Source organism: Parasteatoda tepidariorum, chromosome 4 (genome assembly GCF_043381705.1).
Source record: "Parasteatoda tepidariorum isolate YZ-2023 chromosome 4, CAS_Ptep_4.0, whole genome shotgun sequence".
Lineage (NCBI taxonomy): Eukaryota > Metazoa > Arthropoda > Arachnida > Araneae > Theridiidae > Parasteatoda > Parasteatoda tepidariorum.
The window spans coordinates 18,523,713-18,542,890 of NC_092207.1; the positions used below are offsets into that span (position 1 = coordinate 18,523,713).

At 27.6% G+C, this 19,178-nt stretch overlaps 1 protein-coding gene across 1 annotated transcript; it reads left to right on the plus strand.

Annotated features, from left to right (window-relative positions):
• The first annotated feature begins 2,237 nt into the window (after positions 1-2,237).
• LOC107447267 (RNA 3'-terminal phosphate cyclase) lies at positions 2,238-18,761 on the plus strand. Its single transcript, XM_043055271.2, is given in 11 exon segments — positions 2,238-2,418; positions 3,593-3,693; positions 5,837-5,980; positions 8,824-8,963; positions 9,887-9,929; positions 11,045-11,189; positions 13,606-13,730; positions 15,069-15,127; positions 16,900-16,994; positions 17,238-17,342; positions 18,397-18,761. Coding segments are annotated over 11 exon segments (1,074 nt in total). The 5' UTR covers positions 2,238-2,376; the 3' UTR covers positions 18,472-18,761.
• The last annotated feature ends 417 nt before the right edge of the window (positions 18,762-19,178 follow it).

The window sequence follows — 19,178 nt, forward strand, 5'->3', positions numbered from 1 at the left end:
GCGTTCAACAAAGAATAATGGGGAAAAAAATCACAAAGCATTTTTGTAAATTGTGATAAAAATTCATTGAATTTAGTAGGAGTTACTGCAGCTGAACAAGATCCAATCGTTGCGACATGTTTTGGAATAATTGAAAACATATGTCTCTTTTTCTCACGTTCAACGTTACCACGGGAATTATTAAAAATTGCTTTAACAAAAACTGTCAAACGTGATTCGGAAACACGATGGAGCGCCAAAATACAAGCTATTAGCGTTATCGTTGATGGGCTAGAGAATCATGGGTGAAAGCCCTTATATAGCAAGACGGAAAAGAGAAAAACCTGGTACGTAAAACATTTCATTCCAGCATTTTTTTCGAAAAAAATGAAATATCTGTAACTATCAAGATTTCTTTTATAATTCTGGCATATATATAAAACTGCGTCTTTTCCAAGATAAAGTAGATATTGTTGAAAAATTTAAAAAAAGAATAAGTAAAATCCTCCCCAAAACTAGCTATAACTGAAATGGTTTTACTACCAGCCTTTCCTCTTTTCCGTCTCGCTTTCACCCCTGTAGAGAAAAAAGTAGAACTATTAGAAAAATTAGCAGAGGATACTACCACTATAAGGGACACCAGAAGTGAACCTACAATTCTGTTGCAAAATACTAACTTTTAGTTTCATAACTTCAGTTCATTTCTGGTATGAAATCTTAAGGAGGATTGATCGTGCGCAGCTCAGATCACAAGATCCTAGAATAAATTTTAGAGAAGCGTTCCCTGATCTTGAATCATTAGCGACTGAACTGGCCGAAATTCGAGATAAGCTCTGTGAAGACGCAATAGAAAAAGCCAAGTCTCTTTGTGAAAAATGTGATATCGATACAACAAAACGTGTAAGAAGACGCCGCAAAATGACCGGAGAATTGGCTAGAGATGTTGGTCTTTCCGCAGAAAGTGAAATTTCTCGCGTTATGAAAAGCGTTGTTGATCATCTCCAACAAGAAATATGTGCACGATTAAGTGACCTTAATTTCAAATTTGGATTTCTACTAGACGTTGAAAATTTATTAAACAAGGATAATGTTGATAATGACCCTGAAAAAAATTGTAAAAATTTGGGTGAATTTTATAATACAGATTTCAATGGAGTAGAACTCTTTATCGAAATATGTGATTGCAAAATGTTACCACGCAGTAGAAGAGAAATTGAACCTAAAACTCCATTAGAATTTCTTACTTCTCGTATGGAGAAGATGTTTTTCCAAACCTGAGAGTGGCACTTTATACTCCTGACTATCTCAGTATCAATTGCTGGCTGCAAACGTTCATTCAGCAAATTAAAATTAAATTTGACTATCAACGATGGGACAAGATCGCCAAAATGCTGGGTCACTTATAAGTGACCCAGCATTTTTAAGTGTGGAAAGAGAAAAATTTGAAATGATCAACTTTGATGATATTATTGATAAATTTGCATCAAAAGCAAGGAAAATTTATACATAGTATTTTATTAATGTATTATAATCATATTATTATTAAATATATATATCTCCTTAGAGATAATAAATATTTACTTTTTTATTGTTTTAAAACTGAGTGTTTTTAAAATATTTATTTATAAATATGTAAAATAAAAAATAGGTATCTTTTTAACTAATTTTAGATGATCATATACATTTCAAAATCTAGTCTTGTTTTCTCAACTACATTTTTTGTCTCAAATTTAAAGCGCAGCTTGAGCCTATGACTTTATTTATTTATTAATTTGCGAGTATATTTTACATATAATATTATATAGTTTTCGAATGGGGGGGGCGGCTAAAAAGGTATTGCGCCCCGGGCGCGAGTTAAGCTCGCTACGCCACTGGTTTTAAACCAGGCAGATTGAGTTTTAAACCTCTATCTTCTGTTTACAATCGAAGCATGCTTATCTCACTTTCGTGGATGTTTTATTCTGTATTGTATTAACAGTTTTAAATTATAAATACGTTTGTATTAATGGGGAATTATGATAGAAATTTGAGTAGTGAACATTGTATGATATTTTCTGGATCTTTTAGAGTGTTTATAAAATCATATCAAAGAATGCATCGTTTGGATCTCGGATCAGAAATTTGAAACAGCGATGAGTGAATTGAGCTGCTGTCGAGGAGCAATCGGGCAACCCCGATGCTTGGCACAAAAAATATTAGGCATCATTCTCCACGGATTGGTTCCGGAAATCCAACCAAGCAAAAGTTGCGAATGCACAAAATTTTCGAAAGCTACCAAGTGGAGCAAAAATAAGCAGTCGAAACTGATTCTATTTAGAAACCAAAACAAAAGCTTTTTCACGTTTTATAAAATTTAAAAATTTAATCGCATTTCTTCAATTAAAGTTTTAATTGACTATGTCAGATATACTTGAAATTGATGGAAGTACACTTGAAGGAGTATAAAATAGATATTTGCTTCTGTTTACGAAAAAATATTTAGTTAATTCGTTTGTAAATAATTATGTGAAAAATTTATTTTTTAATATTGAAAGTTTATTATTTTATCAAATAGTCAAATTTAAAATAATTTTTATTTTATTATTATTAATTAGAATTTTATTTACATCGTATGTTAAAATAATTATATATTAATGAAAAAAAGTTTTAATTTTTTCATAAAATAAATCATTTCAATGATAAATCTATACTAATAAATGTTAAAACAACAATATTTATTAAGGCATATCTCTAAAATACTGTAAAAATGAGATGAAGAAAATAGCAGGATAAATAGCTGTTTTAAAATTACTGTTAATCAAGAAATTTTATTAATACAATAAGCAACTAATTTTAAAAAATGGGAATATTTCCATATCGATCTACAATCACCAAGGTGCGAAATAGATTTTAACCTTTCAAAATTTTTTTTAAAAAAACGTGTGTTATTGCAAGGGGTGGTTAGGAGTTATTCCTTTCGAGTTGGTCTCTTTCTGTGACGTTTTTTTTTTTTTTTTTAGTTCAGATGTCCGGAAGTTTCCAAGACTTTGCGATTATTCTGCCACAGACCACGATACGGAAATCACCCCAAAAAAATTATAAATACTTTAATTTGCTATCCCTGGAATATTTTTTAATTCTTTTTTCTTGCTTCTTTAATTTTTCATTTAAATTCATTTTATTTAAGTGAAAAATATAATAGACATGTAAACAAACTAGTCAAAATATGTACAAACTTATATCTCTTAGTTTGTGAACCAGTAACTAAGCATTCTTATAAAATTTCGCTCTTTCAACTGATGAGGATGCTCTACCTGAAATGCTAGACCTATGTATCTGTATAGGATGTAGGTGAAATCAGGATTATCTCCGTATCGTAATAATCAGAGAGTCTCAGCAACCTCTGGGTAAAAACAGAAGGCATCACAGAAAGGGCAAGAGTATAAACTAGTATCCATGCTTAGGCAAACCTATACCTGTTGTTTTTTTCTTCTCTTTTAAAGTTTGCAGGTTTAAAATGCCTTTGCATTTTGACAAGTATAGTTGGTGTGACCAAGCACAATATGGAAATATTCCTGCAATTTTAAAATGTCAACATCAAATATTTACTAATTTTCATTTATCTTATTTATAGGGAGGTCAAATTCTGAGAATGTCTTTGGCCTTTAGTGTTTTGCTAAAAAAACCTATTAGAGTATTCAATATAAGATCAGGAAGAAGCACTCCAGGTCTCAGGTAGAATCTATAATGAATTTCATGGTAACTTAGAATTCATTCTTTATTTTTTAAATATATATGATATAGTTTAAATAAAATGTAATTTAACTTTTTGTTAAATTTAAAAGGGCTACCATCCTGTTGCCCTTTGATCCCAATAAATGCATCCTCTTTGCCCTTTTTATATATAAAAAGGGTATATGCCACTGTCTCTTAAAGCATAACCACCAAGAGTCAATGCCTCTCAGCAGGTTTGTGACACCTTGCACGGAAGTGTTACCAAATGCAGTAATCAGATTTGTATTAAGAGAAAACTATTGTAAATANTTTTAAGTTTCACGCAGGCCACTGTCTGGAAGTTTCCAAGACTTGGCGATTATTCTGCCACAGACCATGATGCAGAAATCTCCCCAAAAAATTATAAATACTTCAATTTGCAATCCCTGGAATAGTTTTTAATTCTTTTTTCTTGCTTCTTTAATTTTTCATTTAAATTCATTTTATTTAAACGAAAAATATAATAAACATGTAAACAAACTAGTCAAAATATGTACAAACTTATATCTCTTAGTTTGTGAACCAGTAACTAAGCATTCTTATAAAATTTCGCTTTCAACTGATGAGGATGCTCTACCTGAAATGCTAGACCTATGTATCTGTGAGTCTCAGCAACCTCTGGGCAGAAACAGAAGGCATCACAGAAAGGGCAAGAGTATAAACTAGTATACATGCTTAGGCAAACCTATACCTGTTGTTTTTTTGTTTGTTTTTTTTCTTTTAAAGTTGGAGGTTTAAAATGCCTTCACATTTTGACAAATATAGTTGGTGTGACCAAGCACAATATGGAAATATCCCTGCAAAATTTTTTCAAAAACTTTTTAAAACTGCTTATAAATCTGCATTGTGCACTGTGTGTATTAATTTTTTTTTTAAAAATGTCAACATCAAATATTTACTAATTTTCATTTATCTTATTTATAGGGAGGTCAAATTCTGAGAATGTCTTTGGCCTTTAGTGTTTTGCTAAAAAAACCTATTAGAGTATTCAATATAAGATCAGGAAGAAGCACTCCAGGTCTCAGGTAGAATCTATAATCAATTTCATGGTAACTTAAAATTATTCTTTATTTTTTAAATATATATGATATAGTTTAAATAAAATGTAATTTAATTTTTTGTTAAATTTAAAAGGGCTACCATCCTGTTGCCCTTTGATCCCAATAAATGCATCCTCTTTGCCCTTTTTATATATAAAAAGGGTATATGCCACCGTCTCTTAAAGCATAACCACCAAGAGTCAATGCCTCTCAGCAGGTTTGTGACACCTTGCACGGAAGTGCTACCAAATGCGGTAATCAGATTTGTATTAATATAAAACTATTGTAAATAGTTAGAACTTTTCTTGAGTAAAGTAAAATCTTTTTTCCTTAGCTACTTTTCTAGCACTCAAATGTTTTTAAGTGGTGAAGTTTTAGTTTTTTATTAGAATAAATTCAAATAACATTTAAGTATCAAAAGAGCATACACGTGAAAACATTTTTATGTTTGCTAGAAAAAACCACTGCCTTTTTGCCAAAAAATGCACAAAACTTAATAAAAAATGCTAACATAGAAATGAATATTTTTCACAGTGTTGTAAAGTTGCCAACAAAGAGTAATAAAATTAACCTGTATTTCTACTATCAAAGAGACAACATCATAAAAAAGACAGTCATTTAATTTTTATATTTTATGTTAATTTTTTAAGAGAAAGCAACTTATGCATGAAACAATTTAATCACTTTCAATTTTTAAGTTCTATATATTTTAAAATTAAGATATGTTTTTGGTAATATTTCCTATTTTCTCTAATTGTTACTGAAAATTTTAAATTATTTGATTTTTATAATAAAAATAAATAAGTAAAAGGAAAATGTTTTTCATTTATAGAAATGAATTACTTCCTAAAAATATTTTAATCATTACTAAGGGCATTACTATTGTTTCCTAATAAAAATATATAACTGGAAAATCATTTTCCTTGTTTATCTTTTCTTGTCTTTCTCTATTTTTGTTTAATTTGTTTTCTCTTTTCATTTAACTTATGCCTTTTAGCTTTACTTTTTAAGCTTTTTTCTTCAATTCCATAATTAAATACAGATATAATTGTCATTTCTTTTAGACCTCAACACCTTGCTGGTGTCAATCTTGTTCGTGATTTGTGTAATGGCCGCCTTGTAGGTAATGCAGTCGGCTCAACTGAAATAACATTTCATCCAAATGACATTAAATGTGGGAAGTATTCTGCTGATCCTGGTACAGCAGGGTAATTGTATACATTTAATTATGTATTAGATAAGTTGATTTTTTTTTTCTGTAAGTGCTCTGGCAGCACTAATTATAGTTATTTTGTGCTACCATTTTAAATAATATATATATTTACAAAAGTGATTGTAATTTATGTGTGTTAGAATTGTTCTGAAGCTTAAACACTTATTTTTGATAATCGGCTATCGATATTTGAATTCCAGTGTGCCTAAATAATTGCTAAGCATCTGTTTATCGAATTAATGTGAACCTCAGCAGATTACAAACTCAAATTTAAGAATTAAAAGTATTATTTATTTACTATGAATTACTATAGAATGAATAATGTGAACCACTATACTCTATCTTAGATTCATAACTTCTACTCTGTTTTGCTTTTATCTGCCCAAAGGAAAAAAGTTATATCTCCTTGCCCTCTGTAGAATGCCAAACTCTAACTAATGAGGCATCATATCAATGTTAAAGAATTTACAAGATTTAACTCCAGAGTTTTTATCTTAATAAATTTTTTATAAAGAAAAATTTTTGTGAAGATCATTCAATTGTTTGTAGTCATTAAAATTTAAGTAACTTTGAAGAAAAAAAACTGATATATTCAAGCATTTCAAATTTCAATTATTAAAATTATCTTTAAGACAGATACAAAGGGAACTACAATTAATTATTTTTCAAAAGTATATCGTTTAATTTAGCATTGTATATTTGATACTGTGAAAATGTCATCCTCTCAGGTAAAATAACATGCATGCATAAGGTGTCTATATTTGAAAGATGTATAATATAGATCATATATGATTCAGTAAAATTTTTATATAAAAGTCATAAAGCTGTGCAGTTGAGAAATTTTAAACTTCAGTAAAATGAATAAACTTCTCTATTTTACCTTGTGTAATTGGTGCATATTTTGGTTTATGTTTCGTAAAATGATTTTAGAAAAAAGCAGAAAGACTTTCCTTAAAGTTTTATTGGTATTGAAAAGTCTTGCTTCTATGAATATCCAGTTCGAATAAATCATTTTAATATACAGTGAAACCCCGATTTTACGTTTTCGATCGGACTAGCGATAAAAAACGCTCGAAGCGGAATAACGTAAAATCGGGATTAAGAAAAATCTATGCATATTTTTAAAAATTGACACCTACCAGTTAAATTAATGGAAAAGATTAGTAATCTTCACTTCCTCTTTGTTTTCAGCTACAATTTCATCTACAACTCGTTCAATANTATTTAGCTCTTTGTTTTAAATCCAAGAAAATATTTATTCAAATACAAAAATAATCGTGTATGTTGCTCTTTTTTATTTCATTTTTTTTGTATTTTGTGAATGTAATTTAGCATATGTCTATCAGACACTTTCTAGAAGAAATTCTCCGATTTAACTTTTTGAAACCACTCATTTTGGACAAAAATATTTACACACACATTTGTAAATTTTAAATTTAAAATGTAAATATCTATTATCTGGTGGTTGCAGCAGACAAACCTCAATTTTGTTATTGAACATTTTGTGTGCTACTATGCAAGTTTTAATACCAACCTTTTAAAAGTTGTATATCTTAACAATTAGATATCTGTTGCACATTAATTGTGTACTACATGGGTGCACACTAAAGTTATTATATTTTTAATATGCAATTAAATATTTTTTAAAATCTACTTCTTATTTTAATTTCTAATTCAATACTTTTGTTTTGTACAACTTGGTAAAAATCTGACAATAATATTTAATGTTCTTCAAACACAAATGAGTCCTACATAAAATTTTGATAAAGTTGCGGCCCGCCATTTGATTTGTGTTTTTAATTGTGGCCCCCGGCCTCATGTAAGTTGGAAACCCCTGATATAGATCATATATGATACAGTAAAATGTTTATATAAAAGTTATAAGGCTATGCAGTTGAGCAATTTTAAACTTCAGTGAAATAAATACATTTCTCTATTTTTAGTTACCTTGTGTAATTGGTGCATATTTTGGTTTATTTTTTGGTAATATGATATCAGAAAAAAACAAAAAGACTTTCATAAAGTTTTATTGGTATTGAGAAGTCTTGCTGCTATGAATGTCCAGTTTAAATAATTCATTTTAATATATCAATCAAGAATTCGTTAATCTGATAATCTTTACTTTCTATTTCTTATTAATGTTTGTTAAATTAAATTTAAAGATGAGGTTTTTAAAAGACAGTAGATGTGCTCTTTTTTTTTCTCATCAGAGAGGGCATTTGAGAGATATGTTAAGTACATAAATTTAAAATCATGTTTGCAATTAAAGGGCAATACCACCTTTTAAAAATCTCATATGCCGGCTTTAAAAGCATTTGACTCAAAACAACCAAGCGTTCTAATAATTTTAGTTAATGTAAATCTTAGTCACTCGCAATTTTGAGTAATTTTCATTAGTAAAAAAATTTTAAAACTGGCTTTTACAGACATAACATATTTTGTTACATCTGTAATAGCCAGTTAATAATTTTTTTTTAAAAATTTAATTTCTAAAGATTTTTAAAAATTTTAGCAAGTGTAAATTACACCAAGTGTTTTTCTAATAATATTTATTGAAGTGGTTAATTTTTTTCACTGAGCCTTTATTCTGCCATTTATGATTGTTGCACTTAAGGCTGCGAATACAACAGTCATAAATGGCAGAATCGTCCTAAATTTTATTTTAAATAAATATAAATTTCTTTTCTAATCTGTTACCTTTTTATTTAGAAATACTCTGTTTCTTTTGTATTTTGATGTCCTTGTATTTTTGTAATTAAGTAGTTTGTTATTTTTACATTACAAATAAAATCTCTGATGTTATATTATTAAATGTTTTAATATTAAATCTTATTACAGGAGTATTATGCTGTTATTCCAAGTATCATTACCTTGCCTCCTCTATGGACGTGGTCCTTCAGAATTAGTATTGAAAGGTGGTACAAATGTTGATATGGCACCTCAAATCGACCATACTCTCATGGTATTTCAATAAACTTATAAATGTGTTCACTTGATATGCGATTCATTTTATTAATTTAACAGTTACTGTATAATTTAATGGTGTAAAAATATTAAAATTTTTTTAAAAAATGATGATATATATAAAAATAAAATGCATGTTCTTTCTTACTCACAAATTTTGTTGTGTCGATTTATTTTGATATTTTGCTACTTTTATAGTAATTTATGAAAACTTTTTAAAAACAAAAGTAACTTATACATAATACATATGTAACGTTACGTATATGCAAGTTTACATATGTTTGCAAGCAATATATATTATATACTATATGGCAATATATAATACGTAGCAATATGTAAGCTTATATATATGTGCAGTAATATATATATATATATATTTGCTTGCATAATATGTGTCAGCATTATATTGCTTACATATAATATTCAAGCCAACATTAGTATAAAATTTTTCTCAACTTCATTGTTTGAAGAATGCAATATTCTATAACTAACTATTTTTAACCAGTTTTAATACCTTAAAAAAGAAAATAATACTTAAAATAACAAAAAATCATTTGTTTCTAAAAAATAGATTTTTTATTGTTGTGTTGAATAATAAATGGAGCTTTTCTGATGGGTAATTTCCATTAAAAAAATCCATAGTAATCATGATGTAATAGGTATTAATATTCTGGTGTAATATGTTAGAACAAAAATGCATAAAATAATTACTTATAAAAAGATCTAATTATTTATGAATAAGTATTATTTATTTCAAATAAATAACATGAATGGTACCTAAATATTGTGAATTATTAATATATTTTTGTTTTCTTTGTACATTATGGTGATTTTGTATACTGTAAGATATTTTCTAAGAAATATAATTTTATGAATATTAAAGGTATATTCATTTTTTTTTTTTTTTTTTTTTTTTGTTTTTTTTTGTTTTTTTNTGTAGAAAAAATGGGTATCAAGTTCTCTTGTGATATCATTAAACGGTAATACTTATTAGGGATAATAATATTATTAAACCTTTTTTATTTATTGAATAATTTGTGTAAAAAATATTGCATAAAAATAGAAGATGAGTTTTAATTCATTTGTCATTAGCAGTGAAAAACCTGTTAAGCATATTCCAAGTTTTCTTGTTCAAAAAGGGTTTTTATCTCTACTAATTCAACTGCAAATTGCTGTGCTTTTCATATCTTGAAACTTTGAATTTTAAAAATATTATTGAACACTCATTTTAAGAACATGTGCTTTAGTTTTGTGGATAAATTATGCAAAATTAAAAATCTTCTCCCTAAAACCCTTCTTGACTCCTTTATTTAAGCAGTGTTCTCCCTAAGAATTTATGAAATGGTGGTTCACCCTGTCTGCCCTTGAATATGCCCTTTTGGTAAAAATAAGCTGCCCATCCCTAAAAACACTGCTTTTTTATTCATATTCCATTTTTTAAAAAATTCATTCACTGTTAAAATAATAATTGCACACTATACAAATTATCTGTGTTTATAGGTTTAATTCTGATTGCCATTACAAATATTTTTTATGTTGGGATTATTCTCAACTCGTTACATTTTTATAAGTATCTCTTTTTTCAGGGGGTGGGGGTGAGTAATAATAAATTTTTGAATGGTTTTAATTTTGAAAATTATTATTTAAATAAATAACCTTTTTTTTTGTTGTAAAAAAGACTACTTCTAATGTTCATTTTTTCATAATTTTCAGTTTAAAATATATCAATAATTTTTTTTTTTTAGTTCCCTTTTTTTAAAAGAATTTATACCCAGAGATTATCTATTAGCATGCCTTTAATTATTTTTATAAACTACAGATTGAGAGAGAATCATTTTTTTGAAATATACACATCATATGGTATAAGAGAGTAATTTAAAAATTGAAGATAAAATTCTGTTATTGCATAATATTACGCATTTTAAAAAATTTTTACGTTATTGAATGAGTGCCCTTTCAAAACTTTTAGTGCCTTTTTTATTTTTGGGGAAAACTCTGATTTAAGCCACCCACTATTATATTCTGCAATTTCTAGATTTAAATATTCATATAAATGCATATGATTAATTTCTGTATTTTTTTAAAACATTTTTAGGGGCTATTATCCCAAAGGCGGTGGAGAGATACGTGTGAAAGTGTCTCCTCCAAGTTTACCATTACAGCCCATGGAACTGATTCATCGAGGAACCTTAGTAACTATTCTGGGAAAAGCTTTTGTGGCTGGAGTACTTCCTGTGAAGGTTTGAAGTCATTCCTTTTATACCTTTCTTTAGAAATTACTGAATATGTTTAAACTTTTAGCATCTGTTTAAAATTTCATAAGGGTTTACTTCAAGTATTATGAGCATATTTTGGTAGCAAAGAGATGTAAATCAAAACCCTATCCTATGCTTCTGTAAGAAAATCCCAACATTACGTCCCTGGTTTTTATTTTGACTTTATGTAGTTATTTAATTTTAGGATTGCATTCAAATAAAAGATGTAACTTTGCATAAAACAAAATTTATGTTTTGAATCGTTTTATAAAATTTAAGGTTAAAAAAAATTTTTAGGGATCTTTTGTGTTTAAAACTTTTCAGCTCTGACTCTCTTCAAAGAATTTTTTTTTCTAAATTTTTCTCTCCTAAAATTTATGTTTTGAATCATTTTATAAAATTTTAGGTTAAATATTTTTTTAGGAATCTTTTGTGTTTAAAACTTTTCAGCTCTGACACTTCAAAAAAAAAGAAAAAAAATTCCAAATTTTTTCTATCCTTAAATTTAACTTTTATTCAAAATTTTAAATTTTTCCATGTGTAATTTTTTTATTACATTTTAAAATTTTGCTTTTTAAGAAAATTTTAAAACTATAGGAAATTTAATGTCTTGCATAAGCATTAGTCTTTCTCCTCCTAAACTTTGCCAGCAAATCACAAACCCCCTCCTACTTTTAGATATTTGAGCTTTGACAGCATTTCTTAAGATTATGAAAGTCTTTCTAAGTATTTAGAAGATTTACAAGAAATGATTTTATACTTATCAAGGATTTGTGAAATTACATTAAGAATGAGAATCCCCTTAAAAAAATTGCTTCCCTTTTTTAAACATTAAAATTTACCGCAGTGATTAGATTAGCCAACTTTAATATTGCTGCTAGTATTTTCATTTTTTTTTCATGTATTATTGCAATTTAAAAAGATTTGAAAATTTCATGAAAGAACTAGTAATTAATTGTTGAAACACTTTGCCCTGTTTATCAAATAAAATTGTAACAATATTTCATAAACCCTCTTCTCATTTAACAAATGTAGTTTATGAGCTAAACTAATTCAAAACAAGCTCCCAAAAAATTACAATGTAAATAAACGAAGCAAAAATGTTGCCAAAACTTTGCCTAGTATAATTAACTAAAATTTTGAAAAATGAAGTTCAAATAAGTTCAGGTAAGTTGTTTTTTAACATGTTTATATTCACTTATAAAAAGTTTTGAAAGTATAAATTTGGATTTTAGAATGAATAAGATGCAATAATTGGGGATTAATCTGATGTTTTGAGGGGAAAAAATATTTTCAAAAATAAAAAATTCATTTTAACATTCATAATTATACACATTTTAATTAAAGTTTATTTATAAACTAAATAATGTGATTGTAATTCCAGATATTGATAAAAAAAAAAAAAAACTCATCTATAAAATGATTAAGATCCTCTTTTCACAAAGTTCTTTACTTTCAGATGCACCATAGTAAAAGATAATATGTATTTATTTTTTCTGAAAATTCATGCGTCGATTTTCTTCTATTTTATTTTATAATTTCATAACCGTCTTTGAACAGCAGTGCCCAATTTTGGGTTTATGACTACTAATGTTCAACTTCATAACCTTGTAATTTTTAACCCAATCCAGAAGACAAAGAAACTGCTTGATTAAGCGTTGGGAGAAATTTCACCTTCCTCGAGGAATTTTGATGAACTAATCCGCATTTGCATTATGTGGAAATGAAAATAATGGGAACCTCCTATGGATAGCCTGATGCCAAGGGGACTCTAACCCCTGATCCGTCTGCCACTGAGGACATTTTGCATCAGCACTGTGGTCGGTGGGAGCAGGGTGCGGAATTTGTATCGACCAGCCATCACTGGGATTCGAACCTGGTTCACCTCATTGGGAGGCGGAGGCTCTATCCCCTGAGCCACTATGCTCGATTTTCTTCCATTGAAATAAATAGGGAAAACTAAAGGTAGTGATTGCCCACTTATAACATGATCTCATCATTAGAACAAGAATTATCCTACAGCAGTCATTCTACCTCTATTGGTGCTCAACGTGTTCTGATTTGTTGAGTCTAGGAGGAAGGAAGATCTCAAAACAGTTCTACCCTATTTCCAAATCCAGAATCTTATTTATTATTTCATTTTAGTGACATTTTCTGTATGTTTTTCATGATTGTTATTGTTATTATTATTTCATAATAATTATTATTATCATAAAATTATTAGTATGTTTTTTCATGATTATTATTATTATTAGAAATAATAATTATAGTTATTATTATTTCATAATAATTATTATTATCATAAAATTATTAGTATGTTTTTTCCCAAGTNAATAATTATTATTATCATAAAATTATTAGTATGTTTTTTTTATAATTATTATTTCATAATTATTATTAGATGTCACATGCAATGGCTGATGGTGCTATGCAATGCTTACAAAAACAGTATCCAACTGCACAAATAAAAATTGAGAGAATCAAAGAACCATCTCATTTAGCTGAAGGAAATGGAAGTGGAATCATGTAAGTTATCTTATTTTAACTTACTTAACTTAAGTTATTTACTTAATTTAAGTTATTCTTGCTCAATTTAACTCTTCTGATCAGCTTTATTTATTATTTCTTCTTCAGAATATTATTTATTATATCCTTCTAAGTTTCAGTGCTTTTTGTCATTGTCAGTAAATTATTGTCAATGAAATCATTGTCTCACTCTACTCAATTAAATGTTTTAACACTCTCTTTGTCGCATTTTCCTGTACTGATAAACCAGTCACTCCAGTGACGACTATTATCCTTATTTCTGTCATTTTGCTTTTCCGGCATTTTCCAATTTAGAAAACAAAAATATACTTATTATGTAACTACATTGTTTTTTGCAAACACATATTTTTATTTAAAATCATTAAAATCAAAAGCAACTACTACTCAAGAAATATAATTCTCAAAATAATTAATATTCAAATTTTCAATACTCAATGGAACAATATTGCTGCTTTTTTGTATTGAGACTGCTGTCAAAAACGAGACCCAGAACAAATCAATTGTTTGTATTATTATTAATCCTTAATAACACAAATCAGTATCTCTCCAAAGAATTGTGTAGCTATCTTCCTGCTAGTTTATAGACCAATGTCTTGGTCCTTTGATAGCTTAACTTATCGATCAAATAAATATTCATAACTCCAATAAAGATGAACTGTATAATTTGTCTTCATTATATTTTCATGAGCGTGTGGACTCAAAACTCTATTTGCTTTTCTCACCATCTGATAGGAATCAGAGTTTATACATCTTTGCCCCATTCATCATACAGCAACATGCACTACCTACTAGTTAGAACTTGTATAGCAATGAGCTCACTCGTTCTCTCACTAGACTCTAGCTATAAAAGCGCACACTAGATGGCATTGTAAGTGACTCAGAACAGCATTATTAATACTAACTATACAGGCAAAAGAAAACATTGTCCTATTCTCTAACACTGCCTCTATCTGTTTTAACCTTTTAAGTCTGTTATGCATAGATTTAAAGAAAGGGAACAAGAAGTTGTAACCTATGTGGTTTGATTAATTTATTTTGATTTTTTTCATAGTTAAAAAATAGAGTTAGAGAAAGTAAAAATTCAGTAATCAAAATGTAGTTAAAAGGTCTGGGGACCCAATGAAAAAATATTTTGGTTACTGCATATATTAATATAACAATGTATTTTTACAATTTTAAAAGTTATCGATTAATATGTAATTTTTATGTTAATACTTTTTTGTATAAAAATATACATAAAGCTAACGTCTTCTTTGAAAAAATTATTTTCTTTATCAAATTTTTTCCCTTGTATTTATTTTTATTCTTTATTTTCAGAATTGTTGCTAAAATGGACTCTGGCTGTTTGTTTGGAGGATCAGCACTAGGAAAAAGAGGTATGCATTCTCTGTTTAAATTAAATTGCTTCATTAAGGCCCCCATTTCTTTTAAAATTACTACTCAAATAAAGGTAACATAAATTTAAATTATAAGTTGCATTTTTTCTTCCTAAGTATGCTTTAATTTACAATCTTAAAGCATTTATAAAGTCTGTTTTTTTTCAATGATACTAGATTTTGTGAAAGATTTTAAAAAAAAGTAACAGGTTTCTTTTTTATCTTTTTCACCTACTTTTAATTTATTTCAAGATATTTTTAACAAAAGGCAAAATATGATTTTTAAAGACAATTTAGAAAGAGACAATTTAGTCTGAGAAACATAGATAGCTTTAATACTCAAACCTATTTGAAGAAGAAGAGCTATTATTGCATTTTACTGTTAATGCTTTATAACTCTTATATTCTATAAATAAAAAAATTCTTGTATTTGACTTTAATCCTATTATGTTTAGTTTCTGTATGTGCTAATATTTCCGAAATTTTTTGAAACTTGTTGACTCTAAAAAAATCACATGTAATAATAATTCTATAGAATTTATTATTATGAATTGCAATTATTATAATTTTGAAAACCTTCATTTAATGCTGACTAATAAGGCCTAATTTTTTATCTTTCCAATTATTTTTTTTAAAACTTCAGTGAGCATAAAATGTTCTTTCTTTTTTTTCTGTTTAACATATTTTAACAAGTAAAACTGTTATTTTGATCATGCATTAGATCCCTCTTGTTCTCCTGCTGATTTCAAGAAATTTTTATAATTTAGCATTTGTAATAATGTCATTTGTGTCAGTTTCACTAAAAAGTCCTTAAAGGCAAGACTGTCTGATGTTTCATTTAAAAGATGAACCCTAGTCTTCTAGATTGGTTTTCTCGGCTACAGTTTGTCACATTGATGTGACTAGACCTTGTGTCGTTCTCCTTTCTTTCTCTCTCTTACCTTTGTATATACACAGTGGAAAGTCGCGTATCCGGAATCGGTGGGTCTTTTGGTAGTCTGGATATTAGATTTTTCCGTATAATAGACCCCCAAGGTAAACAAAGCTTAAAATGATCTAATAAACGATCTGAATCTAAGAAGCTAAGATATCTAATCAATCAAAAACAAAATATTAGAAAATAATAATTATGCCTCTTTTACTAGCCAGCTGCATAGGAAAGAAGGAGGGAGAGGACTCAGTTGTGCTCTTTTGAAAACAAATCTCCCCCCTTTCCTGCATTCCTGAGGAGGAGCATTGCTTATGCTTATGATCTTGGAAGGTCTTCTCTTCCTATTTCTGTTGATTTATGGGTTCAATGCATGAATCACTAGAAGCTGGAAAAGGAAAAAAACGTGTGTCCAAAGACTTTTTTTTTTTAAGAGAGAATAGATGTTTATTTTGATTGTTAAAAAGTGTCCAGGAAATCGACCCTTCCGGATATGGGACATTACACTGTACATATATGTTGATCAATCAAGTTTCATTGTTTTATTTTTGGTTGCTTTGTTTCGTAATTTTTGTATTGCATAATTTTGAAATTTGGCAGTAAAATTAAGCAAAATTACATTTTAGGGTGTAAGAACATTTAAATTATTGGTCTTTATTATACTTACAGAGGAATAATTTTCCCAGCTTACCTGTTATAAATTTTAGTTCGATGGTATTTTATGATCTTTTGAATATTGTAGTTTTATATTACGAAAAATATGTATTGTGTTAATCGTATGTGTCTATGTATATGTATATATATATTTCTTGTTTGAAACAAATTTAAATTATATTTTCTATAGGAGTTCAGGCAAGTGAAGTTGGTGAAAAGGCAGCAGAGGAAATTGTTGCTGACACTAAAAGTGAAGCCTGTGTAGATCGATATGTGCAAGACCAGGTTATCTTTTATGTGTAACATCTTTTATGTGTAAAGTTTTAATCCTCTAAATTTGTTTCTAAATACAGTAATGATAATTATTTGGATTTAATTAAGTTTAATTTTATATTTATTGCTTTTTCTAATAAAATTTATTTAAAAAATTAATCTAGTAGCAAAAAAAAATGTTTTGAATTCGAACCTGTTTTGAATTTTTAAATCCAAAATAGTCTTTAACATCTAATTAATTCTATTTCTTTTCAGTTGATACTTTTTATGGCATTAGCAAAAGGTGTGTCAAGGATTAAAATTGGTAAACCAACCCTCCACACTGAGACTGCCATCCACATTGCTCAACTCATGACAGAAGTAAGCTTTTATAAGCCAAGAACTTATTTTTTTCATTTAATTATTCCAAAATTAAAATGGCTGTAATTGTCTGCTGTTATGGAAATAATGCCAAACCTATTTCTCTTAGTTCATTTAAAGAAATGTCAGAAATAGGTTTTCCATTTGATTAGTTTACCTACAAGTGGATATATTTTTTCTTTGTTTTGAACATTTCATTCCTTATTACTTCATTTTGTTTAGAGCACTGCTTTTTTGGGCTCTAAATTAACGGTGATACGTCGATCCCAGGGCAATTAAAATTTTATTCGGACAACCATGAAATAATTATCAGTCAATTAGTAAACAATGTAAAATACTGTTTTGGTTTCATATTTTGATCTTTTTTTTTTTTCACAGAGTAGCAAATTTATCATCATTTTATCACAATCACAAGCATTACACTTTCTTTGTATTTTTAATTTAAATTCACTTAATAAACTTTTTTTTTAAATGTTATAGAGACGTGAAAATTCATGCGGATTAGTAAAATCTAAGTTTTTGAGCTTTTGAAATAGTGACTAATTTTTTTTAAATTTCTACATCTGTATAAATTAGCTTTTTAGTTTTATAGTCTCTGCCATTTTCAACATTGAGGTTACTGCAACTTTAAAGAACCTAAAATTTGAATACTGTTGAATAAAAATATTTATTCAAAATAAATACATTTTTGTTTGTAATTCTATATCTTAATTAATTAGCAGGATGGTCTGCCACGTTAACCATAGACATTGCCTTCTTATAAGGATAACTCTTATGAACCATAATCTACTTAAAGTTTTTTTTCGTTTCTATATATATATNTAAATATATATATATATATATATATTAAATTAATCCAATGATATTGGAGACACTGGTATTCATAATTGCTGATTATTTAGTCTGTTCTAAAATCAGCTCTGAATATATTATTTAGGAATAGTAACAATTTTTGTGTACATAATAAAATTGTTCAATTTTTTCATGGGAAATTTATTATGATAATGTACTAATCAATATTTTTGAAAACATTTAGATGTATTTTATTTTATAGGCGAAGTTCACCATAGCCAAAGATGAAAGTGGTTTAAATTCTACAATACAATGTGAAGGCATTGGTTTGAATTAATGACAAAAGATTATTTACGTGTAAATAATGTTGCATAATAATTGTTGCTATTTAATAAAATTGTATGAAAACTTATGTGAAATAGTTTATTTAATTGCTGTTAAAATTAGTCTTTCTTGTAGACAAAATTATTGATTCTCATCCAGTTAAGTTTCTACAATACAATACAATGTGTAAATTCTATAATACAATGTGATGGCATTGATTTGAATTAATGACAATAGATTGTTTATGTGTAAATAATGCTGCATAATAATTGTTGCTATTTAATAAAATTGTATGAAAACTTATGTGAAATAGTTTATTTAATTGCTGTTAAAATTAGTCTTTCTTGTAGACAAAATTATTGATTCTCACCCAGTTAAGTTTACAAATATGATTTTTGTCAACTTTGTTTTTAATCTTTTTACTTTTTAAATTCAAAATATCTTTCAAAAGAATATCTCCATAATTAAACAAGCAATAATGCAGAAACCTACTCACTGTTTTCTTTTTATTTACTATTAAAGTAAAATCTATCGAAAATTTAAAAAGGTTTAACAAATTTTCTACTTTTTTATTGCTCCTGGTTTATATTTTTGCTATTTTAGAATAAGAAGTTAGCGTAAGGCAAGGATCATTGTTTTTTGCCCTAAAAAATCAGGATAGTGTTTTTGAAATAATACAATGATCACAAACACGCAAAATATCCCTGAATTTCCCTTGAT